Raw genomic sequence first — 20,789 nt, 5'->3', positions numbered from 1 at the left:
GAAGGTGTTCGGAGTTCACGAGGTTGGCGTCAGAGCTGGTTGAGATGCGGATTGATTTCTTATGGACGATAGCGATTCCTCCTCCTGTGTGGTCGGTGCGGTCCTTGCTTGTGATCTTATAGTCTTCAGGGATGGCAATGGTGATGTCTGGGGCGGAGGTAGCGTTCATCCAAGTTTCTGTTAGGAAGGCGACGTCTGGAGAGATGGTGTCTAGTAGATTCCATAGGTCAATGGCGTGTCTGTGGACCGATCGGGTGTTGAGAAGGATGCATTGTAGGTGGTTGGGGTCGGGAATCTGTGTTGTGGTCGTAGCGGAGATGTTGTCGGTGCCGAAGAATTTGCAGGAGTAGCAAGAGAAAGGTCCATGGGTGTGTCCAGGGGCGGCTTGGACGCAGTTGGGGGCGCGACCGGGGTTGAGGGCTAGGAGGGTGGCGGCATCGTAGGTAATGCGGGGGGGCTGGGAGGGACGGGGGCCCGGGGGTCTGGCGCTGGGCGCGGTCCAGGCGCGGACGGGCGTAGACGGGCTTACCTTTGGCGCACCTTCGGCGCGGATTGGGCGCGTTCGCTGCGCGTGAACGCTGCGCGCGGGGACTCCTGTCATATATGGATAGTGGGAGGGGGAGGGGCGAGGGAGGATCCTATGGGAGGCGGTTGCGTGGTGGAGGGGGCGGTCTCAGGGCAACAACAACAACAGAGCAAATGGCGGCGGCAATAACACGCAAGCAGACCCACTTACAGGAAGCTTGGAGCGTAATTCAATAAAACACTATGTAAACAGTGAGCAAAGCAGCTTTCATGCACAGCGTTACAAAAAACTAGAGTCTTAGCAGATATAATTGCGCACAACCCTGCAGGCACGTTCGAGCGCTAAGCGTGGGCAGCAGCGCTATGTGGACTGGGATTCAAAGTGAGGAGAGCAGCGTTAGCCAGGCTTAGCAGTACAATCAAAACGATACCAGGCAGCACAGGGTAGGAGTCAGCGAGGGCAGGAGGGAGCGACCGTGCTCAACCAGGTCGAGGCGGTCACTGGACTCAGCGCTCTTCCACTGGTGCATAGTCCATTGTCCATTACTTGTCTTAGCTCTCTTCCACTGGTGCATAGTCCATTGTCCATTACTGGGCTTGGCACCTCTTCCATTGGTGCATAGTTCATTGTCCATTACTGGGCTTAGCACTCTTCCACTGGTGCATAGTCCATTGTCCATTACTGGGCTTAGCGCTCTTCAACTGGTGCATAGTCCATTATTCATTACTGGGTTCAGCGCTCTTCTACTAGTGTATAGTCCTTTGTCCATTACTTGTCTTAGCTCTCTTCCATTGGTGCATAGTTCGTTGTCCGTTACTGAGCTCAGGGCTCTTCCACTGGTACATAGTTTATTGTCCAAAACTGGGCTCAGCGCTCTTCCGCTGGTGCATAGTCCATTGTACATTACTTCTCTTAGATCTCTTCCACTGTTGCATAGTCCATTACAATTACTGGGCTCATCGCTCTTCCTCTGGTGCATAGTACAATGTTCATTACTGGGCTTAGCGCTCTTCCGCTGGTGCATAGTCCATTGTCCATTACTGGGCTTAGCGCTCTTCCGCTGGTGCATAGTCCATTGTCCATTACTGGGCTTAGCGCTCTTTCGCTGGTGCATAGTCCATTGTGAATTACTGAGCTTAGAGGCCTTCCATTGGTGTATCGTCCATTTTCTATTTTTCTGGGACTCAACGCTCTTCCACTGGTGCATAGTTTTGACAGTACCATTATTGGACGATGCAATATAGTTAACATGAATATTCTTCTTAATTTTCTTTATCTTTTTAGTGCAATTTCTTTTTGGTTCCCAAATTCATTTTTTAGGCACCGCAAAGTCACCATTGGAAGTTCTATCTGGGGTTACAGGCAGGCAAGATGAGCAAACTTATAAATCTCCCATCTAATTCAATTCTCAGACTTTAAGTTGTATTTTTGGGCTGCGTTTGTAGGGCGCTTGTGCAGTTTATTAATCCTGGCAGACCCTGACCAAGTGGCTTTCTGCTGATCAGCTAGCACTGGGGGATGAATATAAGCCTTTTTTATACTGGCTGCGGGACCCAAATTACTTCAAGAGGGTTCGCTTTAAGGCTGTGAATGATGGTATTCGTATCAATGGCAGGAAATCTGTAATAAATATTCAATTGCCTTTTTAATTAAAGAAACGCTGCTGTTGTATAATCCTGCTTTCCTAGTAGTGTTTCAAGATCCAATCGGAAAGGCCTGGGTGAGATATGGGGTTTAGAATATTCAACAGGTGTACGACTTAAATAACTTCTGCTCATTTACCGGATTACAGGCTAACTATGGGCTCCCTAATCACTTAAAAACAAAAATTGAAGCGAGGGACTACTTTTTGACAGCATCTAAATACCTGATTCATCTGGAAGGTACAGAGCTGTAGCGGCATCTTTATAAAGCAAGTAGATTGATAAGTTTGGTATATCAGGTCGTTTGTGAGTATGTAACTGAGGACAATGTGCTATTGGATTGAAAATGGAGCCGGCAACTGGGGTCTGGCGTTTACATCTTGGAGCTACAGAGGGCACTGGAGATTTTGGACAGATCAGTTCACTTTATCAATCAGAACCTGCAACAATTCAAGACAATTTGATCATATATTACACGCCAGAAAGACCCTCTAAATTGGGAGCCAATGATTCTGGGGATAAAACTAGTTGCATAAAATGTAGGCAGATTTCTGCAGCTATGGTACATTGTATGTCCTGCCCAACAGGACTTTTTGACTCATGTAACCAAATTAATGTTGCACTGTCGAGGCCTCCAGGTTTCATTATCCCCTAAAGAGATTTTGATGGGTGTTAAGTTTGAGGATGATGGTGGTAACAAATGCCTAACGACAGTAATGATAGTCTGTGCCCGGTTATGTGTAGCTTGGGTTTGGGTCTCTGATACCCCCTTTAGGCAAATGAATGTTGGGCTCTTTTGAGACAATTCCATAAGTTAGATTTGGCTCATGACAAAGCTAGAGGTACTTCCTCACTGAGGAAACTCAATAAAATTTGGGCGGGTCTCAGCTGCGATTGATCAAATTATAATTTGATTGAGGTTCCTTTCTTCAGATGACCATCAGGGTCATTCCTAAGCCTTATTTATCTATGTTTTTTCTTTCTTTCTTTCTTCTTTCTTTTTTCTCTTCTGTATGCATATTTTGTTCATTGAACATTATATACTGAACATTTCCAACTTGAAAAATAGTAAAATATTCTTTTAACAACCTCTTCTCTTCTGGAGTATATACCCATCCCACCTCCTGTGACGGGACACCACTGTATCACCCTGAGTCTCTGAGCCATATGACTTGGGTGATGCTATCTCTTATCAGCCCTCCCATACTAAGATTGTTTCCTGGAACTTAGCTGCCTTAGTGGCCAACCATTTGTGCCCCAACTGGGGCTTGTTTGTAGAAAAAACACACAAAAGGGAGTGCCTCAAGAATTCTACAATTGCATTGTAGAGTTTCTTCTCTTTTCTTCTTCTCGCCTCCTTTCATCAATACACATAGTTCAATGGTGTCAATAAAATTGTATTCTTCTCCAATATCAAAATAACATGGGAGCCACACTATGAAGTCTCAAAACAATTCTGTTTATTATTCTTCAATACATCAAAGAAACAGCCCGGCCAATACGTTTCGTCTTCTGAGAGGACTTCATCAGGGTTAATGTACTTCTGTTCAGCAATGTCACATCGAAGCCTACGTGTAAAATGGATCAGTTCTCCATGACATTCTTGGAATACTAGTACTGCTCACTTAAAGTTCAAAGGTTAATACCAGGTGACCATTTATAAATATCACAGCTTAATGTCCACACCCCTTTGGGTTCTGTAAGCTCTGACCTGGTAATACGACAAACCACCACCATCACTGACCTTTTTCTAGATTTGTTGAAGGCAATAATAAAGCCAAAGGAAATTGCAGTCATCAAGAGTGTTGGCCATAAGGCTGGAAAATATATATTTATACTTAGTAATAAATATGCTAACCAGATTGCAAAATACTGTGCATTGCAAGAAGAGACAGTTGTCCAGGAGGGTGAAGATGAAGAGTTGAGAATAAATACAGTTCAAAATGCTGAAAATGTAAGTTGTTTCTTTAGGAGCTCAACCAGACTTCATTAAGTGAACTGAGAGATCTTCAAGAAGATGGTCCAGATAATGACAAAAAATGGGAAAGATTGGGTTTCAAGAAATATTAAAATTATATGTATTTAAATGCTCAGAGAAAATACATCTTGCCAAACTCTGTGCTGTAGCTAATGTTAAAATATTTCCACAAGGGTCTCATGTAGAAAGAAATAGTGTAGTCGAAATATTAAAAAAGTATTGAAAAACTACAAAATTCAGAGAGGTTTGTTTATGCTGTTTGACTTGTAAGTTTAATGATCAGGGAGAAATGACCCAGGTATTGATGAGTCGTATTGGCAATTCAGAAGGCCCATTTATAAGATTTCAAGCAGATTAGATTGAGATGCTAAATTGCAATGGTATTGAACACACCTTTGTAGTTGTCTGCATGTTCTCTCAGTGGGTTGAAGCATACCTCACCTGGAGATCAGATAGCTTTACAGTTGCCAGATCATTATTGAAGGAGTTTATTCCTGGATTTGGCCTTCCAAATTCTAGTAAAACAGACCATGAGACACCTTTAAAAATGAGGCTTTGGAAATCATATGTGGAGAAAATGAAAGAAGTTAAAAAGTTCCACTATAGTTATCAACCTCAATCTTCTGCAATACGGGAAAGGACAAATGGTACGTTCAAGAATACGCTGGCAAATATCTGTGTTGTGCCTGAAATGGCCCAAAACCCTTCCTCTTATTTCTATGAACATGAGAAATACTTGCCCAATTAAATTATCATCATCTTAGAATACGGCAAAGGTCTGGCTGATATGTAGGGTGGGCAGAGTACGTGGAGTGGCACTCTGCGGAGTTCCAGGAGTAAAAAAAAAGCTCTGTAGAACTCTGCTCTGTTCCATCTTCCCAAATCACACTCCCAATTTAAAAAAAAGGGAAATAAAAATGTACCTGCTTTCTGCAATCTCAGGCTGCCTTCCTCCTCGCCATGGTCTCTCCTCCTCGCCGCCATCCTCATTGCTGGTTTTGCGAATATGCAGTTCACACAAAACATTCAACATAGGGGTTTGCAGCGAGGACAGCGGTGAGGAGGAGAGACCAGGGCAAGGAGGAGGGCAGCCCGGAGACGCCAGTGCGCAGGCAAGTGTTTTTTTTTTTTGTTAGGGCCGTGGCACAGGGGCTAACACCTCTCTGACATGGAGTTAGAGTTTTGCCTGAACTCATCTTTCCCAACAGACCGTGGAGTTGGCAAAACCTTTTCAAACTCCGCTGGCGGAGCAGAGTTCGCAGCCCGGGCTTACTGATATGAAGAAACATAGACTATCCAGTGCCATGACCTCAATCCAAACACAAAAAGAACAGATGATGGACAGAATTCTGAGTAAATCAAACCTTCACCCACAGTTACAGATTAAATTGCTCTGAAATTGTGTATAAAACTCTGTTTTTTAGGTGAGCCAGAAGACGTTCCTGTCTAGTAGAGGCTATGTCTATTTATTGGGGAGCCTTTCCTTTTCTGCCGGAGATGCTGTTGGTTTCCTGTGTGATTATATCAATTATAATGAGATGATTTTCCTTTTCTACCAGGGACTCTGTCCTCTCCACTTATAATTTAGCTGTTCATTTGGTACTTAGAATAATTAGATTTCTGACTATGTATTATGCATTTGTGACTACACAGCATATTTTACAATACTCTGTACCCCTTGATTTTGGGATTTTGTTATAAAATATTTAACTATTCCTGATCTAGAACTCAGTTACTGGATGTTCCTATTCATTATTTATACTTGGCTAGATTAATGTTAGGTCTGATAATGAGGATGAGGTTCTTTATTGATAGATCGAGGATTGAAGCGGAACCGCTAAAGGTAAAATTTGGGGTGATCTGAATTTCAAAGTGCCTAACCTTTGGGGTTTGGCGTTCTGCTCCCCATACTAAAAGGAACTTCATGCTTCACCCATAACAATCACCTATAATCTGCAACACACAACCCTTGTTACACATGAAATTCACACCACACTTCACTCAGACCTACCTCTCTCTGGAATAGAGACGATCATCGGGGTGGAGGTCTGGATGTTATTTCTACCAGCTTCAGGCGCTACAAAGCAATCAGAAATTCAATCTATGAATCCTTTGAGCACTTAATTGGGAAGCAATTTTTTGTCATTTTTCTTGGATAAGGAGGCGATTGCAAATATTAGCATGCTTGGTTAATTGATAGTATAATAAAACCGAGCCCCTACCCTATTTAAACTCCCATTCAAAACCGGTTTTAAGGGATAGATATCTTATGTTAAGGTTTGGCCGCTTTCAAACAAAGGATGGGACTCCGAGATGGGTACAACATTGGCAAACACAAAATTGCAGATTATGTGGTTGTGTCAATGAAATGCTATTGCACATTGTATGTATTTGCTCTAGATTGCGACAAGCAAGGCAAACACTGTTAAAACCCATTTTTAAGGAAATAGGAGTAAGAGCGTGCCGCAAAGCAATTATATTGTGTCTCTGAGGACATATCACCACTTTAACAACTCATTTTGTTAAGTTCATCCTTATAGCTGAGAAGAAACTGACCCAGGCTGATGTTTTACCTGTGTTACAGGAATAATAAATGGTTATATTAATAACCTTGTTGCTGTATTAGTATTGCTATTGCACTGGTGTAAGATGGGTGTCAGTTAAGGTAAAACCCTACTGTTTGTAATTAGTAAAGTTCATTATGACCAGATATTAAAGTTGGCCGATACACCCAAAATTAGTCAAATAATTCTAATATTACCTCGCTCCTTTAAAAAAAAAAAATATGGCAGAACGAAGGCACGTAGGCTTTTTAAACTTTTTAATGATATTTATTTGAACTAATCAGCGAGTCCTCCAATAGATAGTTTCGAAATTTGTTCTGAAAAATAGATTTCCTTGCATATGATCCTAACAAAATGGTGTTAAGCTTTGAGTGGAGACACAGAGGCACTTTGTTTGTTCGTTCTTGTTACCGGGGCTCACCTGCTTCCTGATCCACGGCCGGGCTTGGCTCCGCCCCAACCTCCTCGGACGACCAGCCGGGCTTGGCTCCGCCGGTCAGTAGAAAAAACTGCATTGCCCAGGATTCTTGGCTCCTCAAGGCTGACGCTACCACCGAGCGCACCAGGAGGCGTTTAAAGCTGCGTCAGGGGCTGAGTCCCTTGCTGTTTGTTTGTTTGTTCTTGTTACCGGGGCTCACCTGCTTCCTGATCCACGGCCGGGCTTGGCTCCGCCCCCAACCTCCTCGGACGACCAGCCGGGCTTGGCTCCGCCGGTCAGTAGAAATAACTGCATTGCCCAGGATTCTTGGCTCCTCAAGGCTGACGCTACCACCGAGCGCGCCAGGAGGCGCTTAAAGCTGCGTCAGGGGCTGAGTCCCTTGCTGTTTGTTTGTTCGTTCTTGTTACCGGGGCTCACCTGCTTCCTGATCCACGGCCGGGCTTGGCTCCGCCCCCAACCTCCTCGGACGACCGGCCGGGCTTGGCTCCGCCGGTCAGTAGAAAAAACTGCATTGCCAGGGATTCTTGGCTCCTCAAGGCTGACGCTACCACAGAGCGCGCCAGGAGGCGCTTAAAGCTGCGTCAGGGGCTGAGTCCCTTGCTGTTTGTTTGTTCGTTCTTGTTACCGGGGCTCACCTGCTTCTTGATCCACGGCCGGGCTTGGCTCCGCCCCCAACCTCCTCGTACGACCGGCCAGGCTTGGCTCCGCCGGTCAGTAGAAAAAACTGCATTGCCCAGAATTCTTGGCTCCTCAAGGCTGACGCTACCACCGAGCGAGCCAGGAGGCGCTTAAAGCTGCGTCAGGGGCTGAGTCCCTTTCTGTTTGTTCGTTCTTGTTACCGGGGCTCACCTGCTTCCTGATCCACGGCTTGGCTTGGCTCCGCCCCCAACCTCCTCGGACGACCGGCCGGGCTTGGCTCCGCCGGTCAGTAGAAAAAACTACATTGCCCAGGATTCTTGGCTCCTCAAGGCTGACGCTACCACGAGCGCGCCAGGAGGCGCTTAAAGCTGCGTCAGGGGCTGAGTCCCTTGCTGTTTGTTTGTTCGTTCTTGTTACCGGGGCTCACCTGCTTCCTGATCCACGGCCGGGCTTGGCTCCGCCCCCAACCTCCTCGGACGACTGGCCGGGCTTGGCTCCGCCGGTCAGTAGAAAAAACTGCATTGCCCAGGATTCTTGGCTCCTCAAGGCTGACGCTACCACGAGCGCGCCAGGAGGCGTTTAAAGCTGCGTCAGGGGCTGAGTCCCTTGCTGTTTGTTTGTTCGTTCTTGTTACCGGGGCTCACCTGCTTTCTGATCCACGGCCGGGCTTGGCTCCGCCCCCAACCTCCTCGGACGACCAGTGGGCTTGGCTCCGCAGGTCAGTAGAAAAAACTGCATTGGCCAGGATTCTTGGCTCCTCAAGGCTGACGCTACCACCGAGCGCGCCAGGAGGCGTTTAAAGCTGCGTCAGGGGCTGAGTCCCTTGCTGTTTGTTTGTTCGTTTTTGTTACCGGGGCTCACCTGCTTCCTGATCCACGGCTTGGCTTGGCTCCGCCCCCAACCTCCTCGGACGACCGGCCGGGCTTGGCTCCGCCGGTCAGTAGAAAAACTACATTGCCCAGGATTCTTGGCTCCTCAAGGCTGACGCTACCACGAGCGCGCCAGGAGGCGCTTAAAGCTGCGTCAGGGGCTGAGTCCCTTGCTGTTTGTTTGTTTCTTTCTTGTTACCGGGGCTCACCTGCTTCCTGATCCACGGCCGGGCTTGGCTCCGCCCCCAACCTCCTCGGACGACTGGCCGGGCTTGGCTCCGCCGGTCAGTAGAAAAAACTGCATTGCCCAGGATTCTTGGCTCCTCAAGGCTGACACTACCACGAGCGCGCCAGGAGGCGTTTAAAGCTGCGTCAGGGGCTGAGTCCCTTGCTGTTTGTTTGTTCGTTCTTGTTACCGGGGCTCACCTGCTTCCTGATCCACGGCCGGGCTTGGCTCCGCCCCCAACCTCCTCGGATGACCAGTGGGCTTGGCTCCGCAGGTCAGTAGAAAAAACTGCATTGGCCAGGATTCTTGGCTCCTCAAGGCTGACGCTACCACCGAGCGCGCCAGGAGGCGTTTAAAGCTGCGTCAGGGGCTGAGTCCCTTGCTGTTTGTTTGTTCGTTCTTGTTACCGGGGCTCACCTGCTTCCTGATCCACGGCCGGGCTTGGCTCCGCCCCCAACCTCCTCGGACGACCAGCCGGGCTTGGCTCCGCCGGTCAGTAGAAAAAACTGCATTGCCCAGGATTCTTGGCTCCTCAAGGCTGACGCTACCACCGAGCGCGCCAGGAGGCACTTAAAGCTGCGTTCCGGCGGACAGTCTGTGACAGTCCGTGACTGGCCGGAACTGGGCTGGGCCAGGACCCCTGCCTGCTTCTACTGAGGCTATAGGTGTCATTTATATATTCTGGAATACGCTGTAGACTCTTCTAATTTGTTAGCGCTCTTTGATCTGGAGGCGATATTTTGTCTTAATTATTAACCAACGATTCTCAAAATGTCTAAACAAAGGTCTTCATCTGTACCTAATACCATAGACAATTATCTAGTACAGGTTGTGAGCAAAATTAATAGCACTAGGCGGATATCGTTGGGATTGAGCTCACCCCTGGTCATTTCTACGCAAAGTGTACTTCCAGATCCTATTGTCATAGAAGTTCCGGCACAAGTAGAAGTACATACTATTGATGCTTTACCTTCTGAGTCATGTTTCAACGTGGATCCTAATTTCGACCTGATTACACCTCTGGCTGATAACTTAGTTGATTATCAAGGTGATCAGTTAAACTTGACAGTAGTTGATTCACCTCCCCCGAACCTGTGCCTATGACTAGAGCCAAAAGAGAATGCCGGAAGGGTCAGAGTAAACAGGGTGGGCTACGTTCCAGCAGGAAAAGAATTATATCTCCATTGAAAATCGCTGCTACATCTGAAGTGAATAGTGAACAAGCTGAGAAGGAGATATTAGGTGATGATATGATTAGTAAGCTAGTTAGTATGCTTGACTTAATGATCAATTCAATAATTAAACCTTTGGTAGCTAAAATTGACCTATTAACAGCTGAGGTAAATAGACTAGGGGGACTGCTAAACAAGGCAGTGAAGGAGGTGGATAATGTACCTACTTCAGCTTTAAACAACGCTGTACCAGCGATAAACTCCTTTAGGGATGGGATGGGGAGTAGTAGTGATGATGTCAGATCAATTCAGCCTCCTACCCAGCAGGTAGCTGATAAAGGCAGAAGGGCTCCAGCTAGAAAAGATATACCATCAAACCCCATAGGGAATAGTGTGGACCAAGGCCCTGTCCAACTAATTGTTGAGGCCTCTCCTCTTGTTTTGGTTTTGGCAAACGTGCCTCCTCTAAAAACAGGTCAAATAGAATCTAGTTCTTCTTTGATTAGTAAAGCTTACCACTGGTTATGCAATAACATGTTGATATCTCCGAGAGGGAAACAGCAGCTGGCAGGGGAGATCACAACGGCAAGAAATGTGGACTGGATAGGGCCTACTGCAAAAAAACTAAAGGGGGATTGTGTAGTCTTGCACTTTTTAAGCCCAGAATCACTCCCCGAGCTATTACAACACATATTTCCTCCTCAACGCAGGAGTGCTGAGAGTGTCCCGCTGACTTTGGATTTTTTCTATAGCAGAAGTAATACAGTGAATCCTAATATTTTAAAAACAAAATGGAACCTGGTAACAAATAATTGGGGCAGGGTTCCACAGTCAAGTGAGTGGGGTATTAGTGTTGAGAACCGATTTGCAGCATTGTCAGACCTGAATGATTGCGACTGACTTGAGAAGGCGGGTAATGGTAGACTTAATGTCCTTGTTGAGTTAAATACAATTTACACTGCTATTGCTGAGGACTTTGGTACTCCTAAAGCTACTAATACCCTCCAAGGAAGTTCAACTAATGATATAAACTATCTGGCTAGTAGTGAAAAGACTGAACCCCCCAAGTTACCTCCCAATTCTGTTGTAAATTCTGATTCTGATATGTGTGTTGTTGTTTCTTTATCGGGTACTAATATTGGAAATACCTTTGTGCGAGCAGATGGTTTTGATGGAGAAGTAAGTGTAACGATTCCTCTATCGACGAACTCGGATGGCCCTGTGGACATTGTAGGGAAATTCTTTTCTTGGAATATTGCAGGCCTGGGTTCCAAATTGGACTCTGGAGATTGGCTTTGATTTGTCAATTGTTTTGATATATGTATATTTCAGGAGACTTGGTCATGTGAACCACTTTTTGCCCAAGGATACTTGAATTACTTTGTGCCAGCACTTAAAGGCCCAAGGGGAAGACCAATGGGAGGTCTAACCATTTGGGTTCGACAGTCATCAAAATTGGCCGTTAAAGTAATTGAAACCGGACATAGAGACATTCAATTAATTACAATCAACTCTGATATTTTGGGTTTAGTAGTCATCTACAATGTATATATGAGGAGTACAGGCGGTGGGAGGTCAGAGGTTTTGGCGGCCTTGGGTTCCTTACTTGACGTTTACTCCTGAGATTACCCGACTGTCATTGCAGGTGACTTTAATCAAACATTTGAACCTCTAGTGGCAGATAAAGATATTATTGGGGATGACGAGGACTGGCACTGGGGGGTCCCGAAACTAGAGTTGAAACCAGTTGTGCGCTGGACTGAAGATGTGATCAGTATGAATGCTTTATGTTTAGAGAAAGGTCTTAGAGCATTAAATGGTAGGACACAAAGCGATAAAAGTGGTTCCATGACTTTTGACAACGGGCGGCACAAGAGCAGAATTGACTACGTTCTCTGCAGTCTGAAATTATGGCCCTTGTTAAGTGACATGGAGATTGTGTGGAGGAGTGAGAGTGATCACAATCCTCTGTGTATTAAGCATAAATGGTGGTCGTTACCACATAGGCAAATCTGTCTTAGAGCCTCTGTCCCACGGCAAATTGTTCCTAGCAATAATATGCGTAGTTTGAGATGGACAAACGTTGTAACTAATCAAGAGGCAATTACAATATTAAAATTGAGGTTGAAAAAGCTATAACAGCTATGGAGCAATGTAATCACTCCAGGCCTGTGCTGAGGGGTGTGACCAAAATCCATGATACTCTTTTCAAGGTAATTAAACACCACTTTTTGAAGAGGGTAAAGGATAATAGTAAGAGAGTACCCAAAAATGCAAAATGGTATAATGCCAACTGTAGGGATGCCCGAATTGCCTTAGGTGCTGCTCTAAAGAGTAGGGATACTTTGGCTATTCAAACTGCTAGAAAGAAGTATAAAGTCAGTATAATGAGTGCAAAGAAAGCCTGGGATGAGCTCCACTGGTCCGAACTAAAAAGCGCCAGTGACAAGAAAGACTCTAGATTGTTCTGGAGCATTGTTAAATGGGGTGGTGAGGGGAAACCCGAAGCCCCAAATAATAATGTTCCGGAAGAAGAATGGATACGTTTTTTTAGTATGCAGTATGCGGACTTAAACCAGTTTGCATGCCCTGCGGATATAAATTATGCCCACTTTAAAGACAATTTCTTTAGTCCACAAGAAATCCTGGGAGCTTTGAGCACTGTAAACAGCGGCCGTGCTCCAGGCATGGATGGCGTTCCTGCCAACGTCTTTATTAACGATAAGGAGAGGTGGTGTAGGTACATAAGTCTCCTTATTAATAGTATTACAAGGGGTGCAGAAGTACCGGCATCCTGTCTGGGAGCAGTAATTATACCAGTCTTTAAGAAAGGCGATCGCTCCAAGCCTGGTAATTATAGGCCGATCAGCCTTATTGATACTATACAAAAAACAATAGGGCGTGTCATTGTGAACAGGCTCCTGGATTGGGCTGAGGACAATGATGCTTTATCACCATTTCAAGCGGGTTTCCGCAGGTCGACAAGTACTGTGGACCAGGTCTTCCGCTTTAACTTACTACAATGGAAAACTGTGGTGCTGGGCGGCGGCAGCCTGTGCGCGGCTTTTGTCGACCTGCGGGCTGCCTTCGACCTAGTCCCGCGGTTGAAGTTGTGGTCTGTCCTCAGGAACCTGGGTGTCCCTGAGGATTTGCTGACTTTAATAATGAGGCACCATGAATCAACATTTGCGAGAATACAGTGGGGGGGTCAGGGAGTGGAGACAGCGGATTTCCCGGTAGAGCGGGGAGTCCGGCAAGGCTGCTCAATGGCCCCAACTCTTTTTACACTATATATAAACGGAGTCGTATCTCCCATGGTAAAGGCAGAACTGGATGCCCCTTCATTAGCTGGTATTAAAATACCAATACTAATGTTCGCTGACGATACTCTTATCTTATCAAAAACTCCAAGTGGTCTGCAGCGAGCACTAGCTATTTTTGATTTATTTTGTTGCGAGCATGGTTTGGAGGTTAATGTGACAAAAACAAAACTTATGACTTTTAATCCCCATCCCAGTTTTAAATCCAAAATTATCATGAATGGACGACCCTTAGAAGTGGTGAAATCTTTTACTTATTTAGGAATTCACATCTCAAATAGGAACTCGTGGAGTAATCATATAGACATAGCTACATTGAGGCACAGGCAACTATCAGGTGCTATTAGTTCCGAGCACAGAAAGTCTCTAACGAAACCTGTTAAGCCTGCTTTGCAGGTATATGAGGCAAAAGCCCTTGGCTCTGCACTTTATGGTGCCGAGTTAGGGGGCTTTGAGAAGGTGGCTGCATTACAAACCTCGGAAAATACGTTTTTCCGCTCGATAACTGGCGTCCCGAAAAGCACTCCATTATTGCCCCTCAGGTACGACGTGGGTAGAAAATCGGTTACAGACCTGGTCCGACTTCGACCAATCCTGTATTGGAGGAGGCTCTGGACCACGCCTGAGCTTTCACATTATGCTGAGGGGTTTTTAGATATTGCTAGAGCGGATACATGTCATAAAAATAGGTGGCTTAATTCCCTGAAAGTAATTCTGAATGACCTCGGAATGGGTCTGCTTTGGTCACATTCAGTTGGATCAGTCTTCCCCACTAAAAGAGTTTTAAAAGAAATTTACTGGGACAAGGTAGCTTCCCGGGGTTGGACTAGTACTAGCTTAGGTTCTATGACTGAAGGATTCTTAGAGGCTAAACTGTATCCTTCTTTGGAATCTTATTGGGACTGTATAACAAAGCCAAGCGACCGAAAACTCCTATTCCAACTGAGAGCGGGTTCATTGCCCCTTCGAGCTTTGACCTCTAAATGGGAAGGTGGCGTAAATACTAGCTGTCCTGCTTGTGGCCACGCTAACGAAACTAAGGGTCACTTTTTGTTTTCTTGCACTGCTTACCTGGACCCAAGATGCGTATGGTTAAAACCAATGTGCAAGAATTTAGGGACTACTAGTAGTTTAGCTGCCCTGCGTATTTTATGTAATATTAGCGAGATGTGGATATTAATAGCAACTGCCAAATATCTTGGATGGGCATGGTCGATCAGACGGAGACTGCTAGTCACTTGACTATTCTCTGTCTGATATACTGAGTGATTAAACTGGGCAGAGACTGCTAGCCATTTGACTATTCTCTGTCTAGGTGAACCACCTGTTTACACCCATCCGTGATATTTTTGATATTTTCCTTTGTAGGAAACTGTAAGACCTGATATTTTTCTTTTTAGGAAATTGTAAGACCTAACCCTTTTTAAAAAATTTTAATGGCTAATTACTGATATTATATTTTTAAACCTTGAATTGCGAATTGAGTCATGAATTGTAAATAATATGCTTTTTTACCTTCTTTTATTGTAATTGATTGTTAACTGATTTGTATTTTTAAATTGTTTCTTCTTTTATGAGAGAACTCTCGAATAAAGCATATTTTGACTTGACTTGGCACTTTATAGTTTAAGTTATTATTTATTATTATATATGATGTCTGTATCAAATATAGCTTATTCGAAGGGATTACGCAAAGGCATTTTAATTACTGGTCTGGGCCAGGCGGCTAAGATTGAACGCATGGAATTTTTTTATTATTATTATTATATAGAGTGGTTACATATTGAAATGGATGAAACATTCTTTTAAGAAGCTTTATGTGATTTCAATGGTCCAGTACGGTATGTCATCCCTGAATTATCTTGAAATTGGTAATGCATCTGTTCAAAAATTATTTTTGACGACTCTGTTTTAAGACTTGTTGCTTTTATTCTCCATGATTGTGATAATTTTTATAAGTGGTCAATAGAGACTTACATACGACCGATGCACAAAGTTTTTACCATATTCACTGTTGTGGTTTCGGGCATGTTTTTCTCTGATTTTAAACACTCACTACCATTTATTGCTCTCTTCAGATTCTGAAATCCTCCAGCGAATCCTCCTCTTGTCAGTTAGCCCAGGTCTCCCTCCTCTCTGGCAGATGATTACCACAACGCATCAGACAATGCCTTGGATATCTAACAAAGATTCAAGTATTGAAGAGAACTAAACTCATGCATTATCTGTGATCATTTCTGGAATAACAAAATCCTCGCCACCCCTCATCAATGACCTGAGAGTAACAAATGTTGGGGATAGACAGTTCCTCTACGCCTTAATCTAGTGTATTTAATATCATTATTCAGAAAGAAATTCATCAAAAATTTAACTTCTGAATTTAAGAAAGATTGATATTATGTCTAAAATGTTGAGACATTACATACAGTGGGGTAAATAAGCTTTATCAATTTATCACTTATTTCGAACAGTAAAAACCCTTTACTACATTACATTTGCCTTTTAATTGCCCACTCTAAGCATTAACACTCCAAATTTTAAATCCAATTCTAAATTATCCTAGTAAATATATGGTGAAGGAATATATAGTGTATGTATTTATGCAACACATTTTTAACCAAGAGTAATGGAGAGTTGTCAACTAAGGCGTTTGTTATGTTCCTTTGGCAAGTTCCATCATGTACATACCGATTACGTACATTTTGCCCCATCCACACGACATAGCGGTATTACACAGGTGACCTTTTACCCAACATCTTACATCTGTCTCTCCGACATCGGGCTCATGGTACCATATCTTAATCCCTGTACCTGACATACACAAAACATGTCCCCAAGCACAGTAGCTTTATTCTGTACAAAGGTCACCACTTTTTTCATTCATGGCCAACACCTAACTGCATATGCTCATGTTTGTTTAGAAAAGGATTAGCAGGGGATTAGTGAATGTTTTCAGGAAATATCGATTCTAGAAAAACCTCGGAGTGACCACTTTAGTATAAAAGACTCTCACTCCCCCTTACCAAGACAGAGGAAGAATTCCTTCCAGGCTGTTACGAGACTCTGCAGGCTGATCCTTCGACAGGCAGAGATCTGACATCCCTTGCAGGGTGCCATCCTCGATGCAGAGAAGGGGTCCTTCATTCAGAACCATCAGTTGAGGGGTTAGCACTTCCCCAGGGAATTCTTGGCTCCATTACGTTCCATTAGGACATGTCCTAGCACTTATACATATATATGTTTCACCTACACCTCTAGGCTAAGCACAGCGAAGTAGGATACGCATCGTAGGAGTACGCCAAGGCTATGGTTTTATGTAATATATTTGTATTCATCTTATTAGCATTATGGTAGTAATGTATCTACATTTTACGATATTGGTACTAGCAATTACGTTTGTCTGCTCCTGTCTTTTGACTGTCGCAGCTAACATGTTTCATACTAGACTGACGCTTGACCAATAAATACTTATTGAAAACATTCCAATCGTCATTCTATGTATTCTGAGAAAAGTAAGCACGAGTGACTGAGCGAAAGATACCGTATTGTTTCCACGATACCTGAGGAATCAGGGTGTCATGTTCAGTGGTTGCAAGAAACTACCTACCACACTGTATAGTGCAGAGGGGTGGTAGTGGCACTGTAGAGCTAGCAGGTCTAATGTCTGACTCATCATGTGTTGGTGGTCAGAGTCTGTATTCACACCAAGCCCTCAGTTTAGGTCATCCAAAACTTTAAGTTCCTGCAGGGTCCTAGAAACTACTTGACACATTAGGGCATAAAACCTTGGAGGACAAATGATGTAAGATTATGTACAGAGTTCTGCTGTTTGTACATTTTCATTTAACAAACGGTCACTTTTTTTTTGAGTTTTGGAAGGTCACTGAAATACAGCTATGGTTTTAAACCCCTATATGAGCTAAGAGGGAAATTATATTTTTAAATGCATTAAAGGTGATAAGGCTCTAAACCATGTGTTAACTGATTAATTTAACCAATTAAGATCAAGTCTTATTCAGGACCAAGTAGGGTCAAGTATTTTTCTAATAGAGATAATTCATTATCTTCATGCTGCAGTTTATTTATAGAAAGATAATGTAATATTTGGGCGAAGGCCGGATAAAGAATGTGAAGGAGGGCTTCATTTATCCAGACATGAAGGCAAAAGGGCCTCCAAGCAATGGTAGGCTGGTGGCCATTTTGTAACCAAAAACGAATGATGCACTACTGGGAGGTGACTGAAATTTAGTCCAGAATCCTTCCATGATGAAGTCTGACCATCCTTGTTCTCAGAATGTCTCAGAAAGGGGGCTACTTGGGGATATGATGTCAGATATCCCCATGGTGAACCCCTGGAGATTACTCCTGCCCACAACTTGGGACTACACTTACACTTCCTGTTATCCCCACCCTTCTGGCTCACGTACTTGATACTGCCATACCAACAGGGGTTTCATATCACAATACCAGTCATCTCTGGCTCAATCTGGGTGTGTTTAGACCACCGCTGAGTCAATGGAGAGTGAACCTGTCTTACTGCAAATTGCCTGATGATAACTACACTCCCAAATCAAGATCTTTTTGGAACATAATAAATAGTCAATTGACTCCCCTAATAAACTTTGGGCCGCTATAATGGCAACTGTAAGGGGGATATCATCTGAGACGCATCCCATAGGAAACAAGAGGCCTCCACGACCAAAACCAGACTAGAACTCAATGATAATGATATAATGGTACACTTTCATAAGCGAACAAAATCTCATCACTATTATCAAATTCACCTATTATGAACCCTCCAGCAACCCTGACTCAGAAATACATGATCAAGCCGGCTCTGCAACCTAGTCCTGAGGTTACTGATTAACAGGTCACAGGTTGGGTGGCACGCAGCTGGCAGACACATGCACAAACAGTAAACTCGGGTCTATCCCCCAGATAGGCACAGCAACACCATAATGGTCCAGGGAACTTGGTCACAATAAAGCACATATGGCCAGAGGGGTGCGCATAATCCCAAAACACCATAAAGACAGATGCCACATGAAGCTAGGAACACAAGCCAATCAGGACACAGACCACACAGTACATGCAGTGATGAAGCACCCCTCATGTCGGACGTCTAGACACATTACCCACTGGCCCACAATGTGTCCACCCTGAGGTTCCGTGACAATTGTAAGTGGTGTTTTCGACTCGCACGAATATAGTCGAGTCTGGTATTTATGAACCGCAAATGACGAGTTTAGTAAGTGTGCGCAGTTTCGCTGTGCTAACTTAAACCGTTCGTTTGTTATGTGGGTTTTTCATCTGTACCCACGGGTTCCATCTTAGATACGGCATCCATTTTGTCTCTTGCCCTCAAGTAGCCAGCGAACGGACGTTGTCCGCTTCGCGACCCTGGGACTCCCAAGATATTTGTGGAAGACACATGTTCTTTGTGAGTGTCTTTATGACGAGGGGGTTGCTACTGTAAGGCAGATGGCGCCGCTCGAGGCTCATCTTGCCGCACGGACTTATTGTCTCAGCCGTGCATCTCATTAGGCACGTCCCTTTGATGCCTGTATCTCGTGTTTCCCGATACCTCCCCTTTTACACCCTTTCCGATCTCCCCACTGTCTCCGTCTTCCTCTGCACCTGTCTTTGTTCCTATTTCGATCTGTTTTACTGCTGATTGGAATTTGCTAATGGTGGGAAGATGGTTTTTACAGTTGGGAACCGCCAAATGTTTCCGCACTTATGTTCCGGACCTCGTGTGTTTCAAAGTGACCAAAGTGACCCCTCTGGGGGATAATTGTGGGAACCGGGTTGTAAACTTTTGTGTTCAATGTTATCCTATGGGTAAAAACTGTATAAAAGGAGCGATCCACAGAACCAATTTGAAGCAGTCTCCCCAAGTTGCACATGTTGTACTTGTCGTGACTTCTGTGTTCCCTGCAGCAAATAAACCTTGAATCTTTGACGTCGAAGGAAGTGTCCCGTGTCTCTGTGACTTGTACGCCGGAGCAGGTTACCCACGAAGGTTTCAGGTGTTGTGCCCTGGCACCGCTGGGTCTTAAAGAACCCAGTCCTTCAGTTGGCGCCCAACGTGGGGCTGCATCAGTGGTACCGGTCCAAGCCCGACGATCATGAGGAACTTCGTGTGAAATCTCCGAGGGAAGGTGCACTCCGCTTCATCGATCCTGTTGTCGAAATAAGTGGCCCGAAGACTTTTCCCGCGAAGATTCCCGCCTCCGGACGGCTGCGACGGACTGCTGCCCTGACTGTAGACCTGTTTTGGCGCCTGGCGTAGACCTTGGTATAGCGAGACGATTGACGGGCCTTCCTGGAGACGCCATCGATTTTTGAGTTAAGTATTTGTGGGTCGCCCCCATAGTTCTTGGTTGTCGACACTTTAGCGAGTGTTTTTGTTGTTAGCGCTGTGTGAGTGTTTTTGTCGGTGACACTTTGCTAGCGTACTTTGTTGTGTTGTTTGACGACTGCAGCCGCCAAAAACCGAGGGTTTTGTTCTTTGCTGGGACTTGGTAAATCCCGTAACCCTTGAAGTTTGTGAAACTCGGCTAGTGTGCAAGATGCCTGGTCGCAGTACTTTGTTCAGTTGTTTTAGACCTTGTGGTGCGGATTCCCGACTGGAGGACTCGTGTCCGATACCTCCGGTTGGGACTCCTACTTATGACTTGTATAGCAAACATGGGCTAGGCCCGATTACCTTTAATGATTATTGGATTAAATATACAAAGAAAGACGGCGACCTTCGTTGGCCACCTCACGGTAGCTTCGAGGCGTCGATCTTAGATAATCTAGAAATGAAGTTGTTCGAACGTAAATCAAGGCCGGCCATGTTTGATGCCTTTCGGTTGTGGCGCAAAGAAGCCCGACAGAAAGAAATCAGACAGAATAAACGTAGTCAGCGAGATAATGTTGCTACCATAGTGAAGAAAGCTGAGCAGTTCCAGCGTGATAAGGAGGTTAAGGATAAGGAAGTGTTTGACCGATTACAGCGTATGACTGTAGATAAATGTTACCCCGCTTTGCCTACGGAGTCGGATAAGAAGGAAGAGGCAATTGAGGATCCTTTAATGTCCTATCTTATGAAGTCGCCACTTCTGTACGTACAGGGTACCGCAGTTCCTGTGGTCCCTGCCGTACCTGTTCTTCCACCTATTGTTCCTCCGCCTGTTCCTCAACCTGCACCTGTTCTTCCGACTGTTCCTGCTCCTTTGTCTGTTGCTATTCCTACTGCTCCTCCGCTTCCACATACTCCTGCTCCCGCTACTGCCCCTGTTTTGTTAACCCCTGTCGTTGCTACTGTCTCTACTCCTTCTCTTGTTAGTCCTGTGTCGTATCTCTCTCCCTCTACTCGTAATCGTAATTCCCCCCTTGCGGCTAGCTTCTTTCAGTCGCTCGGACCTG

The 20,789-nt window shown here is 44.9% G+C and overlaps 1 protein-coding gene across 2 annotated transcripts in view; it reads right to left on the bottom strand.

Moving 5' to 3' along the window:
• LOC147706594 (uncharacterized) overlaps nt 1–20,789 on the bottom strand; it is a 141,302-nt gene that overhangs the window by 50,065 nt on the left and 70,448 nt on the right. The window contains exon 3 of one of the 2 annotated variants that reach the window (XM_086933085.1): nt 6,159–6,224. The exons of the other annotated variant lie outside the window; for it this stretch is intronic. Coding sequence (XP_086789211.1) covers nt 6,159–6,224 — 66 coding nt within the window. The remainder of the gene's footprint in view (nt 1–6,158; nt 6,225–20,789) is intronic. 2 annotated transcript variants of the gene reach the window in all.

The sequence above is a fragment of the Lissotriton vulgaris genome, chromosome 7 (assembly GCF_964263255.1).
Source record: "Lissotriton vulgaris chromosome 7, aLisVul1.2, whole genome shotgun sequence".
Lineage (NCBI taxonomy): Eukaryota > Metazoa > Chordata > Amphibia > Caudata > Salamandridae > Lissotriton > Lissotriton vulgaris.
This window is presented reverse-complemented; position numbering and strand designations above follow the sequence as displayed.